General features: G+C 34.4%; 1 protein-coding gene across 7 annotated transcripts in view; it reads right to left on the bottom strand.

The window, feature by feature from the left end:
* The window catches only part of sipa1l2b (signal-induced proliferation-associated 1like 2, genome duplicate b), a 148,473-nt gene that overhangs the window by 74,684 nt on the left and 57,414 nt on the right, over positions 1–16,375 (bottom strand). For 5 of the 7 annotated variants that reach the window (XR_015501927.1, XR_015501928.1, XM_087272336.1 and 2 more), the window contains 5 exons: positions 14,863–16,287; positions 14,653–14,780; positions 13,675–13,863; positions 7,019–7,193; positions 2,927–3,030 (listed from right to left, as the gene is read on the bottom strand). Coding sequence is in view for 5 of the 7 variants with exons in the window: in XM_087272336.1 (XP_087128462.1) it covers positions 2,927–3,030; positions 7,019–7,193; positions 13,675–13,863; positions 14,653–14,780; positions 14,863–16,234 (1,968 nt within the window). In the remaining 2 variants the exon portion in view is untranslated. Of the gene's footprint in view, positions 1–2,926; positions 3,031–7,018; positions 7,194–13,674; positions 13,864–14,652; positions 14,781–14,862; positions 16,329–16,375 lie in introns of those variants that run through there. The other 2 variants (XM_087272337.1, XM_087272340.1) reach the window with 1 other exon arrangement.

Below are 16,375 nucleotides of genomic sequence, written 5' to 3'. Positions count from 1 at the left end.
TGTGAAAATCAGACATCATTCGACTCGGCATGCTCTGCCGGATGTAATGAGACCAGTTTCATGAGTTTCGGACGAAAGGTTGAGACGTTATAAGCCAAAAAGCAAGTTTTTAGTATCTCCGGACCACTAGGGGGCAGTGCGCCGAAACTCCGCAATTAACCTTAGACCCTAGTTGTCATAACACACACCAAGTTTGGTGTGAATCGGTGAATGCGTTACAGAGATATCGCCTCAAGTTCATTTTCGCAAGTTCTACGTTAAATTAGTTCGCAAGTTAAATAAAAACGGTTGGTCTAATCAACTTGAATTCCATAACTTTTGGTTGGCATGGTCTGTAGATCATGTGATTCAATTTTGGTGAAAATCGGAGACACGGCCTAGGACGAGTTTGATCAAATAGGTTTTTCGAAAAATTTAAAATAGCGCGAAAAAATTCATGACGGAAAATGACGTCATAGGGTGGGTTTGAATCGGACTGAGCCAAGGAATCATAGGAAAAAAGATTTTTGATTGTAGCCCATTCGGTTCAAAAGTTATCATGATAAACATACGTGAAAGTTTGGACAAGTGGTGGCGCTAGAGAGTTTGATTTTGAGACTTCATAATTGGCCTGATTAATGTTAATACTGGCCTCTATCATTGTGCCAAATTATACAACTTTCCCGCATACGCCTATATGGGCTGCCATTCAAATCCGGCGGAAGAAACGGAAGAAGAAGAATAATAATAATAATAATAATAAGAACACTAACGAAAGCAATAGGTGCCTACGCACCTACGGTGCTTGGCCCCTAATAAGAACACTAACGAAAGCAATAGGTGCCTACGCACCTACGGTGCTTGGCCCCTAATAAATAGCTGCAAGCAGCAATTAAGGGGCCAAGCACTATTGGCCATAAGGTGGCGCTGTTCCAGACGTTTTTGAGTACTTTCAGGGCATGGGGTTGAAGATGCATACCATGTTTTGTAATGATATGTGAATGTGTTGGTAAAATATAGCATTTTTGGGCAAAAATCGAAATGGGCGACGCCCAAAATGGCTGACCTGTGAAAATCAGACATCATTCGACTCGGCATGCTCTGCCGGATGTAATGAGACCAGTTTCATGAGTTTCGGACGAAAGGTTGAGACGTTATAAGCCAAAAAGCAAGTTTTTAGTATCTCCGGACCACTAGGGGGCAGTGCGCCGAAACTCCGCAATTAACCTTAGACCCTAGTTGTCATAACACACACCAAGTTTGGTGTGAATCGGTGAATGCGTTACAGAGATATCGCCTCAAGTCCATTTTTGCAAGTTCTACGTTAAATTAGTTCGCAAGTTAAACAAAAACGGTTGGTGTAATCAACTTGAATTCCATAACTTTTGGTTGGCATGGTCTGTACATCATGTGATTCAATTTTGGTGAAAATCGGAGACACGGCCTAGGACGAGTTCGATCAAATAGGTTTTTCGAAAAATTTAAAATAGCGCGAAAAAATTCATGACGGAAAATGACGTCATAGGGTGCGTTTGAATCGGACTGAGCCAAGGAATCAGAGGAAAAAAGAATTTTTATTGTAGCCCATTCGGTTCAAAAGTTATGATGATAAACATAAGTGAAAGTTTGGACAAGTGGTGGCGCTAGAGAGTTTGATTTTGAGACTTCATAATTGGCCTGATTAATGTTAATACTGGCCTCTATCATTGTGCCAAATTATACAACTTTCCCGCATACGCCTATATGGGCTGCCATTCAAATCCGGCGGAAGAAACGGAAGAAGAAGAAGAAGAAGAAGAATAATAATAATAATAATAATAATAATAATAATAATAAGAACACTAACGAAAGCAATAGGTGCCTACGCACCTACGGTGCTTGGCCCCTAATAATAAGAACACTAACGAAAGCAATAGGTGCCTACGCACCTACGGTGCTTGGCCCCTAATAAGAACACTAACGAAAGCAATAGGTGCCTACGCACCTACGGTGCTTGGCCCCTAATAAGAAGAAGAAGAATAAGAATAAGAATAATAATAATGTTGTGAATTTGTTTATTTTCAAAATAATAATATTTTATATTTAAGAAAAAAAATATGCCTATGCTATTTCTTCAGCAGCCATTATTTCAGTTTTTAACACTCCTTCAGATTGAAAGGACTAAAAATGATCCAGTTACTTCCCTGTTGTTCCTGTATTACTGAAATTACAACCCACCATTCGTGCTGCTTTTCCTCAGAACGAAAGCATGCAGTAATCAGTAGCTCTTAAGCATTGTGCAATCCAACATTGATGATCGGGGGGGTCAACTTATTCGGTAGTAGTTTGGTAATACATGTGAATCAAAATTATTAATGTATTTAAATGGCATCAAATTTATTAATAAAATGTATATGTTTTCAGAGTTTTGACGGGATATTTAGTGACTACTTTAAAGGTTACTGCAAGTCAAACTATACATATGCGTCTAATTTTTCTTTTTTTAGGCTAAATGTAGATTTAAACACCTATATTACAAGAAACATGTTTTTTGAGATGCCTATCGGTGCTCTAAAACTGCCATTTTCAGACTACTGAATGATATTTTTCCAACCACTGATGCATTGAATGCATCACATGGTATGAACCGTTATGGGGGATTAAATTATGTTATACATATTTAATTATTAATCTTTAAGTAAGCTAATATTGTAGAAAGCTATTCCCAATAGAGAGCTGACCCCCATACATCTTGTTTTGATGTCCTTCAAGGGGATCAAGCAATAATTAGTGGGGTAAATCTCCCTCAAACCCCCCTGTTATTTGCACCCTGCTGTTAAGCTCTTAAAACATTTAAGCATTTTTAATTTGTGTCATGTGACAACTAACAAAACACACATTAAGTGTTGAACAGTGCATGATAAAAAGTAAAAGAAGGAAAGAAGGAAATAAAAGACACGTGACTCACTTGTTGCCTGTTGTTGGGTGTGTATGGCAGCATTGTAGAGACGTGAAACATCAGCTCAAAGTCTTTATAGGTGGTGTAGAGAGAGTGAGTACCGGTGGAGTCCGCTGTGGACAAAAACAGCAAATTAAAAGCACACTAATGACAAAAATACTAAATTAGTGTCTTGTAGTTCAACATTAATCTGCAAATGGCTCGCGGGGATTATGAGAAACGGTTCAATGTCCTGTATGCACTGACAGAGAACAAACGCGGTATTAACAAAACCCATTTCAGAAATGAACCCAAAGCTGCCAAGCAGATTTCTGGCCTGTCAAAGATTCACAGCAGTAAAAGTGGATCAAATGTTCAAATATTTTGGGGATATCATAGTAAAGAGTGACACACCAATCTTGATTTTTCATGGCTAATTACAATTTATGGGATTTTTTAATAAGCAAATTGACTGTTCCATATTTTACCAATTAAAATTGAAATTAAAAATAAAATTAAAAGTTAAGATAAAGTTAAAATTAAAGGTAAAAAATTAAAATGAAATATTACATAAAAATGTATTTAAATTAAAGTAAATAAAAGTAATTAAAAATAAAACAAAACAAATTAAATAATAAAATTAAATAATAAAATTATATATATATATATATATATATATATATATATATATATATATATATATATATATATATATATATACATATATATATATATATATATACATATATATATATATATATATATATATACACATATATATATATATATACACACACACAACTAAATTAAATTAAAGTTAAAATGTAATAATAAAATAATTAAAATTAAAATTAAATATGTAATAAATACAATTGATATATAAAATCTATTTAATATAAAAATTAAATGTAAAAATGTATTAAAATAAAACTAAATTAAATGTTAAAAATGCATTAATTACATTAAATTTATGAATTAATAATTTATTACAATTAAAAGTGTATAATTTATATAATTTATTTAAAAAATAAATTAAATAATAAAATTAAATACAAAAAAAATTTAAATAAAACTTAATTCAAAGTTAAAATTTAATAACGAAAAAATTACAGTTTTTCTTAGTCGCTTTGATGCGTTTCTCACAACACTAGTGCATTTTTGCACAACAGTTAATGCATTTCTTAAAACAATTAGTACAAACTGCAAAACCTAGCTGATAACCTGCAAAAGCGTGTCACATGCTCAAAATGGATAGCTCATTCCTCAAAAGCGAGTATTCATGTCAATCAAAGTGTCAGTATCATCAAAATGAAAAGTCCTGACACCATTGTTTATGAACAAGATAGTCAAATGGCTTAGTCATGTTTTCATCATGACAGTTTACTCTGTACATTTTTTTCAATGCAAAAATTTTGGATTTTGGTGACACTTCCTGAAAATGCTCAAGACAGCACTATATACTGTTTGCACAGACATTTGAAAACTACAATAAAGTTAGACATAACTGCTTACTGAGGTATCTGAGTACAAGACACTGAATATATATTTTTACTGCAGACGCTCTTTGCAATTCTAATTTATTCCCAGCATTGTGCAAAAGAATAAACACACCCTTATTTACAACAAACATAAACTTCCTTTAGGTAGAGCTGTGCACAACTGTAAACAATATTGCAGTACATATTGGAACTGAACCTACAACATACACAGGTTTGTAAATCATCCATCATTCAATCATTCAAATTGTTCAATTTTAAAGACATTTTTAAGAAAATAAAGATTTAAATTTGTTTTATAAAATTTGCTTGACAGATTTTGACAACTAGTTCAACATTTACTCAAGTAATGAAATAAGCACTATTAGTTTTATATGGAGTGACTATTCAGAATTCACAAGTTCAGTTAATTTTGACTGACATGACATAAGCGAATAATAATGTTATAAAACAGCAGAGAGTTGTATGAAAGCAATTGATGCATGTCCAAAAGCATTTGCAATTTGTTGGCAAGAATGAGAAACTGCTACTATGATGTGCACAAATGACTAATTGTTTTGAGAAATGCATTAACTGTTGTGCAAATGTAAATAGTGTTGTGAGAAATGCACCAAAGCAACTGAGAAAAACTGTAATATAATAAATAAAGAAAATATATATAAATAAATAAATAAATAATCAACCAACCAATCAAAAACAGAAAGATAGACAGAAATATATTGAATTTCATTAAAAAAATATTAGACTGTATCATTTTAACCTATAAAGTCATAATATTGGGATTTGATCAGATTTGTAAAATTATGCTACATAATAACATGCATGTACAGGCTGAATAAAAATGCAGATTCACTCTATGTTTATAGTACAACAATTTATAGAACTGGTCTTTTTATAGAACAACAAGATAAATACAATTTATCTATAAAATACAATCAAAAATTTTTCAAAGATAAACCTTCGCTTTCTCCCTTTGACTGGCACCATAACTGTTTGGATGACCTTTTGTCCATTAGTTTTTATTAAATAATTTAATCAAAGATATTGATCGCTTTTTTTCCTCAGAGGAGAAGATCAAGAGTTATAGCTTCAGTATTTAAGAATTCTTAAAGTATTTTTAGCATCAGGACCTTTGAGCTTTTGCCAGTAAGGTTTTCAAAGACGACCTTAATCCACCCATAAGATGAAATAAACAGATGCACAAGCATATCAAATGAAGCCCGGATGTTTTCTAGCTTTACTTAATAATAAAAAAATTATTATTATTATTATATATTACATAACATACAGTTTAAGTCAGAATTATCAGCCCTCCCGTATTATTAGCCCCCTTTATGTTTTTCCCCGATTTCTGTTTAATGGATAGACACATTTCTAAACATAATAGTTTTAATAATCAATTTCTAGTAACCAATTTCTTATAATTCTATTATCTTTGCCATGATGATAGTACATCATATTTTAGTATAGTGAATTTGTTTATTTTAAAATAATAACACATATTTAAGAAAAAAAATGCCTATGCTATTTCAAAGCTGGCAAAGATCTTCAGTAGCAGTAACCAGTAGCTCTTAAGCATTGTGAAAATTATACCTCGACAATTGGGGTGGGTCAACTTAGATAAAAAAAATAATCATTTTGACTTCAACAGTATATCCTGCTCACTTTTCCCAACTCTAAAATATATAAACCGCCAAGGAATCACCTAATAATGAGTGCTGTCCAGGCCATACAGTCATTTATTTACAGCTGAAACATCACAAAATCGCAAAAGTATGAAGGAACAATATTTGACTAAGTGAAAGAAATGGATAATACAATTTTTAAATTCTGTCATTATTTACTCTTCTTTAACTTGTTCCTAACCAGAGTTTCTTCTGTTGAACACAAAAGAAGATATCACAGTATTTCCTATAGTATATTTTCTTCTGGAGAAAGTCTGTTTTATTTCTAAATAATTGGTAGAGCTACGCATCGATGAATTTGCTCTTCAGTGTTTGAACTCTCAGTAATGATTAAATCACACTGAACTGAGCTAAACTGAACTGAACTGAACTTAAACATTAAAAAACTGAACTACACTGTTCCAGTTACTATGACCATTTATGTGAAGGTGCTTTGACACAATCTACATTGTAAAAGCGCTATACAAATAAAGCTGAATTGAATTGAATTGAATTGAATTTCGGCAAGAATAAAAGCTGTTTTAAAATTGTCAAAACCATTTTATGGTCAACATTATTAGCCCCCTTAAGCAATATTTTTTTAGATAGTCTACAGAACAAACCACAGTTATACATTGACTTGCCTAATTAACCTATAAGCCTTTAAAAGTCACTTTAAAGCTGTATAGAAGTGTCTTGAAAAATATCTAGTCAAGTTTTTGTGTCATCCTGACAAAGATAAAAAAAAAAAATCAGTTATTAGAAATTAGTAAAACTATTATGTTTAGAAATGGGTTAAAATTCAGGAGGGTTAATAATTCTGACAACAGTAGGTAGTCATTCATATATAATATATAAAAATCATTCCAATGCACATTGTAAGCAAGTCCAAAACAGAGATTGGCCCCCAAAAAACACTTCGCTCTGTTCGAGCTGATGTCTAACAGAAGCAAAGCACTTACTTTTGTTGTCGAGCTGTGCCCTGTACTTGCTGAAGCCCTTCAGTCGAACTCTCTGACCCAGCAGATCCAGAAACTCGTCCAGTGCGGGACTGCCGCTCTCATTATTGTACATCTCCTCCTCTGTGCTTTGCCCAGCCTGGCAGTACAGGATGCCCACTTTGTGCTGGTAACTCAGCTGCAAATGATAAAGAGTAAAAACACAATCATTGTAATCATTTTTGACATCATTCATAGTGTACCGCAGAGCCGCAATTATATGAATTACACAGCTCGCTAAAATACTGGCCAATCGCTGCATTCTGTGGTCAGCTGTTTTATGACCATAATAGTTTTCACTGTGGTCAGTCTGTGCACTCTATTATTCAAATAACATTAATATTAAGATGTTATTAAATCATTTATCTTCAATCTGTGTGTATTACCTACTTAATGTGTAGTCCTATACCAGGGGTCGGCAACCCGCGGCTCTAGAGCTGCATGCGGCTCTTTAGCGCTGCCCCAGTGGCTCCCTGGAGCTTTTTCAAAAAATGTTTGAAAATGAAAAAAGATGGGGGAGGTAAATATATTTTTGTTTTAATATGGTTTCTATAGGAGGACAAACAATCTTAACGTTTTCCAATGCTGTAAAAGTGTGTAGAATATTTATTTTCAACATTTCTGTCAACGAAGATTTGCGTCATAGCCTGCGACACACGGAATAGGCAGGTGGCTGTTGTAAACTATCCGGCGGCTGTGTGATGCGCCATGGAGCGTAAGCTGTCTTTGCCAAAGATGTACAGCGGGGCACGCTCTCTCATTTTCCCTCCCTGAGAGAATTCAAAGAAGCCCATCCCGATCACTCACTCAACGGTGATTATTTACAAGGTGCGATCGTTGATATGCAAACTGCATTTGGGAGCAGATTTTGCGAGTGGCGAAAGGAAAAAACGAGACTGTCTTGTCACACACCCCTGGAGATTGACCCTTCCTTGTTGAGCACATTCCCAGTAAGGGGCGTTATGCACGTTCATTTTGATGTTGTTTTTTGGAATCCTCAAAATAAAAAACATCAAAAATCTGATTTCTTTACTGCATTTCTTTAATTTCATCAAAGCAAAACATGATGCATTAATATTGTAATGAAGTTAAACTTGAACATTAAACATAATTCATTGATATTGTAATGAAGTTAAACTTTAACATTAAACATAATTCATTGATATTGTAATGAAGTTAAACTTTAACATTAAACATAATTCATTAATATGAATTTGAGACTTGAGACGGCATCGTACAACAGAGTAGTCACGTGGTGCGTCATTCTCTACAGGATGCACTACAGGGAAAAAAAACATTTAATCATGAAGGCTCAGTATGTATTTGTAGCCAACTAAATCATTTTTATAGTAGGCTAATATAGCTAATATAAATACATACAGCATGTGTTGCCTTCATTAGGCTTATATAAGGCTTTTAATTTTTTGCGGCTCCAGACATATTTGTTTTTGTTTTTTTTGGTCCAGTATGGCTCTTTCAACATTTTGGGTTGCCGACCCCTGTCCTATACTATATTTACATATTATTCAATTCAATTCAAGTTTATTTGTACAGCGCTCTTTACAATCATTATTGTTTTAAATCAGCTTTACAAAAGGTGAGCTATTGGAATCAAATTAAATTAAAGTTACAATCAAATATACAGTTGTATCAGAATTATTAGCCCTCGTTTATTTTTTCTCTCTCCCAATTTCTGTTTAACGGAGAGAAGATTTTAACCCATTTCTAAACATAACAGTTTTAATAACTCATTTCTAATGACTGATATTTTATCTTTGCCATGATGGCAGTAAATAATATTTGACTAGATATTTTTCAAGACACTTCTATATAACATAAGTGACATTTAAAGGCTTACATGTAACTAGGTTAATTAGGCAGGTTGGGGTAATTAGGCAAGTTATTGTATATAATGTTGTCCGATGTTGGCAAGAGGCTTTTCCCTTTAAGACACCACCAACTACGTCATTAACGCACCCCTTCAAGAGCAAGCTCCTGATTGGTTAATGCGGCGCAAATGTCTGCTAAAGTTCAGATTTTCCAACTCAAGCAATTCATGCGTCAACTGTACAAAACGCTCAGCTCGTGCCACTTCATTCGTGTGAATTGCTTCATTTGCGTGATTCATTCACGGGAATCAAGCAGCAGGATCTCTAGTTGCCTTTTTGTACTGAATTAACATGTAAATCATTCGTACGTGATGCTTCATCCAAGTCTGGTGTGAACGCAGCATTACAGTTGTACAATTTTGAAATAAATTAGTGTTTACAAATATTTTATTTCAGCTTAATAATAGTATTTTCGATTCAGTTTCAATTCAGTTGCAATTCAGTTGCAAATAACCACTTTTGTTAACATGCCAGGATTTAATATGGCAAAATAAATAAAAAAATAACAATAAAAAATTGTTAAAAAAAAAACTGTTAAAAATGTTATATATTTATCCACTCTTCGACACATGATGTACAGGAAACCATCAAAAGCTCAATTTAAGCACATTATACAGCGATATACATCAAGTGGTGATCTAGCCATGTTAAGTGCTATCAATCTGTGCAAAAGCCTGACATAATGACATTCACAACGGCCTCAGTTGCCGCTTTTGCATTATGCATGAGACACAAAAGCCTGCAAGAAACTAAAGAACGAAGCTATAGAACCAGACGATGGGCATTAGACAAGCAAGAATAGTAAAACCCAAGCATTTGTTAGGCCAAATAATGGAAAGATCATTTTAAGTATGTTACAAATATAATACTTAACATCCATAATAATAGGAAACGCTGCACAGATAACAATCTGGTTTCCAATGACACAAGAATTTTTAAGAGGTCTATAGTAATTGTACAAAATTGCAGGCAATTCCCACCCATACCAGTATTTAAAAAGCAATTTTAGCACTATTCTTACAATCGCTTTGGCTTTTGTGTCATAAAATGCCACCAACAGTCTCGAGGTACAAAAAAAAGAGACGCTATTATCAGAGAGGGGGTCGAATTTGGAGAGAGTATGGAGGCGCGATAAAAAAAAAATGAACAAAGACGGGGACTCGAGAAAGCATAAGACGAGCGATGATTTTCTTTCATTTTCACCCTAAGTGTTGCTGGTCACAGTTGGTAGCGTCTCAGACGGGTCAAGTGGCCGTTATATGTAGCTAGGTGGTTGCCATGGTGAGGCTTTTCTGCGGTTTTGTTGAATAATTTGCCTTGAAAACTAGTTCTCTTTTGTGTGAATGCTGAAAGTGCAGACAATGGCTGAATCATCATTTTATTCACAGAGCTAGACTGATTTTGAGTTCACAAACTACCATTTCAAGTAAATATTAACATTCATTTTACAACTAACCTCATTCGGAAGTTGAATATAATAAAAAACTAAGGGAGTATACTAACACTTTGTCCCAGTTAAATGATTACATCAATTTTGAAGGTGTTTTTTTTTAAATGCTGCATTTATAGTCAAGCGATTAATCATGATTAATCACATAAACTAAAAGCTTGTATTTACTATATGTCAATATACACATATATACATATAAACACACATACATATATATATATATATATATATATATATATATATATATATATATATATATATATATATATATATATATATATATATATATATATACATACACACACACACACACACACACACACACACACACACACACACACACACACACACACACACACACACACCATATATACTTTTATACACATATACATATATACACATATACATATATACACATATACACATACATATATACACACACACACACACACACACACACACACACACACACACACACACACACACACACACACACACACATATTTATATATATGTGTGTATGTGTGTATGTATGTGTGTATGTATATATATATATATATATATATATATATATATAGTTCAATTGTAATGCTGCTATCTTTATATTTTTATTATTTTATTAAACATCTGACTTTTTATATCACTACAGTAGTAGCTTTATTTATAACTTAATTTATTAATTATTTTGTTTATTTCAGTATTCAGTATTTATTTTTAATTTCTTTTCCGCTCACAGTAATTACAGTAAACTTGTTAATTATTTGTAATGAAACAATATTACTGTATTAAATAATTAATAATTTATTTTAAATTTGTTTTATTTAGATAAAATGCTTCAATCTAATACAAATGACAAAAAATATCAATTTATGCATGCTTGAATTTAAATATACATATACACAGTACACACAAACAGATATTAAACAATCGTTTGAGAGAATAAAGTTCTACCATCAAATATTTACAGTAATAATTGCAGAAAATAAGCAGTAATTTGCATAACAGTTCTTGCACACTGGGAGAATTCAGGTAAGTTAAAAATTCCAGTTTAATTTTCATCGACATATTACGAGTCTAAGATTTTCACAGAGGGGAATTTAGATATCCTTTTTATTACTCCATAAGCCAGCAAATACCTGTGATTATTTTAGAATAAAATGCTGTGTAAATAACCAGGCAAATTATGCAAGAATAAATCCCTCTGTAATAATCTTCAGAATGCAGATATGAATACAATGGTGAAGTTTATTTGATAGAAATGCTTTTGAAATGGAGATTTATGAGTAAAGAATAATTTTGCCAACCTTTAAAATTTGAACTGTAAATGAAATCATGAGAACAAAATGTGGAAAAAACTAATCTATATAAACAGGAGGAAGAAAATGAACAGTGTTTTTGCCGGAGTCTTGACTGCATTGGTCAATAGGATGCTTCAGATTTTCCCTTCTGGCCGCTGTGTGGCTGCAATATCGATCAAGACTTTCACTGCTCCTCAGATTCCAGTCAGTCGATCTACAGACAAAACTGCTCATCTCTCAGTCCCACTCTCACCCTGAAATGAGCCAATCCAAGTCCGCCGTCAATAAGTAATTGGATCTTTGTTTTTATAAACAGTCTCTTTAGTAAAACACAGCTCATATCCTGACACACCTGTAATCTGAACCCTCAAACGGAAATGCTGAAAGGCCATCGGTGGCACCTGATAGGCATCTTGAACACTTCACAAGCCCAATCTCGCTTCGCTTAACAAATGAACAACAGCTTTTAAGACCGTCACATCATCAGCAGAGGTTTCAAAACATCTGTTTCTGGTTTTATCGCTATGCATTAAAACTAAGCGAATAGGACGTATGAAGGATATAATTGATGGTTTCTTAAGCCCCCACTTGATTATGTCTTAGTAATTACAAGCCTCGCGGACATGTGCGGTTCGTAACACTGTACACTGTATGGTATGAATCATCCAGGAGAATGAAGGTTCCTTCCCTCCTGTCACTTTCTGTTAGTCAGACTGTCTCTTAGTGTCCAAACGGCGGTGTGATCATTTCACAGCCTGGCTGGATTGTGGGAAATGCTTATTTGTTGCACTTATAAACTGATCATTTTTTTTGGGAAGTTAAAGAATTAGTTTTATTATATAAGTATGTAATAAAACATATTATAATTCTATTATGTATACCTATAATAAACAATAAAGTCAAATAAGAAACAAATATTCCAAGCTGCATCTATTGTGTTGACGACATAAAGCCACAAATTATATAATGATAAAATATTAAATTAATAGCTTAAATACTGTTAAAATAGTTTAAGCATGTCACATGTGATTTAATAATAATAATAATGATAATTATTATGATTATTATTATTATTGTGTGTAATGTTATTATTAATAATAATAATAATAATAATAATAATAATAATAATAATGATAATAGTCTATAATAATATTTATAACAATAACAACTAATAACAAAAAAATAATAATAAATATTCTTATTATTAATATTATAACAGTATATTAAATTTACTTAAATTGTTTAACAGAGATATTTTATTAGAAAACCACATGAAAATATTTGCCAACTAACAACCAGAGATTTAATGATATTTGTATTTATTAATAAATAATAATAATAATACAAATAAAAAAAAAATAATAATAATACATATTCTTATTATTGATATTATAACAGTAAATTAAATTTGCTTAAATGGTTTAACAGAGATATTTTTTAGAAAACCTCATGAAAATAACTGCCAGCTAATCACCAGTGATTTAAAAATATTTGTATTTATAATAATAATAATAATAATAATAATAATAATAATAATAATAAATATTCTTATTATTAATATTATTACAAAATTAAATGAAATTTACTTAAATGATTTAAGAGAGATATTTTATTAGATAACCATATGAAAATATTTGCCTGCTAATGACCATAGATTTAATAACACTTGTATTTATTTTTATTAATAATAATAATCCTCATTAATATTATAACAGTAAAACTGGATTTGCTTTATTGGTTGAAACCAGATATTCGAGTTTTAATATAGAGAAACATTCATTTTGAAAAGCTTCTCTTTTGCTGACCACAGATGTTAAAACAATGAACATCTTTCCAAACAATAGGAATTTAGAAATCCCCATCAACGTAATGCAAATTTCATACCTCAGCCACTGTTATACTAATTAATTTAAAATAGATAATGATTAAAAAGTGGCCAACTGGTGAGTAGTAATGTTCAAAAAAACTAGGTACAGCACTCACCCCCTGCTGATCCAACTTCAGCAGTTGCTCTGGGACTTTAGGTGAGCTTATGGCCATTCTGAGACACTGAATGTTGACCTCAGGAACTACATACTCCAGCACCTCTTTAAGAGGGAGCCCACGGGACGTCCCGTGCTTCGCAGTGGAAGGGACTGCATCCTCCAGGATTGAGCCTCTCAAAGTAGTGAGCTGAAGATGGATAAAGTGAAGACAAGTTTAGATTCATGAAAAACAAAGTAAGAGTTCACAATGTTAGCTGAACTGAGCAAATGAATCCATTAAATGAAATACACGGCATGCTTGAATCCTATCACTGAACAGATGGATAAACCATTCTAGTCATCTTTCAAATGGCAAAGCACTCTCTAAGATGGTCCCTGCTTTAGCGCTGAATCCCGCGACATGCCCTGCCAACCTTTTCGATGAATAATTGAGTTCAACTAACTGTGGCGAATGCTGAAGTAACGCTTTGGCTTTTAGCAGGAGGGCCATTGTACGCTCAACCGCCAATTCAGCAAACTATCCAGTCACCCTTAGGAAAACCCCTGGCAAGCCACATTTGAAAGATCTCTTGCCATTTTGAAAGCCGCACTGGTCGGGACTGTTTTAGCATCGGTGGTGAGAATCATGTAGTACAGTAAGGTAATTCATATCACATATACGGAAAAATCAATAGCACACCGCAGATATCATCCATCATGAGCTGATTTTCAAAACAATCAATGCTATTATTGAGGCAGCTTTGATTTGTGTTCAGAGGAGATAACGTAAAAGCATTGGGAAATGCACTTAATGGAAACGCGGAAATCAATTATAAATTAATGAGTAGTCCACTCGTGAAACCACTTATTTATTTTACTGCACTCATGCAAAACAGATTGAGTGAATTCCCTTCCATTCATTTATATCCCTGACCTTAACTGGCTCTGGTCTACAGATGTCTGTTAAATGGTGTGTGTTTTATAGACATTGTCCTACCTCGCCGGTTCTGAAGATGACCCTGTAATTATACTGCGGTCCCTCCTTCCCCTCCTCCAGTTTCTCTCTCCGAATGCTGACAGCCACCGGCCCCAAGTTCTCATCAACACCAAAGTAGTTCTGGTGCTCTTTACAGAAAAGAATACATAATATTATGTATTAATACACTGTATTTTGGTCAAATAAATGTGTATCTTTAATAAAACGTACCTTTATTGAAAAAGAATTTGTGATAGTAGTAAGCGCCCATGTCGATGTGCTCAATGATGTAGCGTTTGATGCAATCCCGTGGTATGGCGTAGTTTTCACGAGAGGCATAATTCTCACGGGACATCTCCAAAACGGAAACCCCCGCATTGGTGCAGTGTGAGCTTAAAGTGGACTCAATAGAGTTATTGTCACCTACGTTGCTGTTGGGTGGTGCGCTGTTTGGTTTGGTGGCATTCAGCTTCCTTTCACCTTCCCCCCCAATTTCGTTCCGGAAGTATGGGCAACTCAACACCAAACCACTACTCTTTCCATCTCCCTCATCGGGATCAGTGCAAGCTTTTTGCCCAAGCTCCTCACAGTTGTCCAAAGGGGACTCGCAAAGAGGCAAGGGGTCAGGACCATCCAATGCCCCACTAATTTGGTGTTGCGATGCTGCAGAAGCCCCTGTGGTAATGTTCTTCCGACGTGCCAAGTTGGCACGATTAGTAACAGCCTCGCTAATGTTGAAAAGCACACTCTGGACATCATAGTGAGAAAAACATCTCTGGAAACTCAATGGACGACCATGTCTACTACAATCGTCCAGTTCGCTAAGTTGCCGCTGCTCACTTTTCATAGTCTTCAGCCTGCGGAAAATTGACGTCTCCCCCTTTTCGGATTTCTGCCGCTGTAGGAAGGACTTCTCCCTTTCTCGGCTGTAGAAAAGCGAACTGTCCACATAGTCTGAGTAGTTGGGAATGCAGAGAATGTCTCCCCGTGCAATCTGCGCAGCAGTCTGGAGACTTGGAGAAACTGTGGTCTCGTATCGACGAAACTCCGGAAAGCCATGCGGAGGTGGTGCGCTCGGTTGCTCTGAGTGTTCCGACTGGAATCCCTTCAGATTCCCAAAAAAAGCTTCATCGGGCAAACCCTGGCGATTGATTGAGGACGTGCTTCCGTATTCTCTATGCAAAGTTGCACCTGTATTAGGGTTGATTGCAGTCTGATCCATGTCCTCTGCCCCGATATCACTGATGGTGACATCACTGTTGCTTCTTTTCTGAAGGGCATGGTGAACTTTACCAGGCGAGTGGTTCAGAAGTTCACCAAGCCCATATTTGGCCTCCAGAAAGCTGGGATTTGGAGGTGAGCCTGGGCTTGGTTTGACCGCATCTTCTGGAGACTGAATGGGTTGTCCATTCTGAAAGGAAGTCATTAGGCTTTCGTATCTAGGTGGTGGGCAAATGCCATCCTTCTTCTGTGGCCATTCCGACACTCTTGCCCGTACACCCATCTTGGGCACAGCTGGTGTCCCTTGTGCATTTGCACCAGGAGGTCCCATATTCCCATTTAAAGCTTGAAGCTTTTTGGCAAATAGATCATCGGTCTGCATTTCTGCGGTGAGGCGCTTCTCAAGCTTCTATGGCCTCGTCTGTATCTCTGGTCCTAAAATGAGTGACATTCATACCTGATATTAAAGATGTTGCCTAGAAGACAAATTACAACTCCAGCATTTTATGGAATAGAGAAGGTG

Source organism: Danio rerio, chromosome 11 (genome assembly GCF_052040795.2).
Source record: "Danio rerio strain M-AB ecotype USA chromosome 11, GRCz13ab, whole genome shotgun sequence".
NCBI classification, from domain to species: domain Eukaryota; kingdom Metazoa; phylum Chordata; class Actinopteri; order Cypriniformes; family Danionidae; genus Danio; species Danio rerio.
The sequence above is the reverse complement of the archived record's forward strand: the minus strand, read 5'-3'. Positions and strand labels throughout refer to the sequence as shown.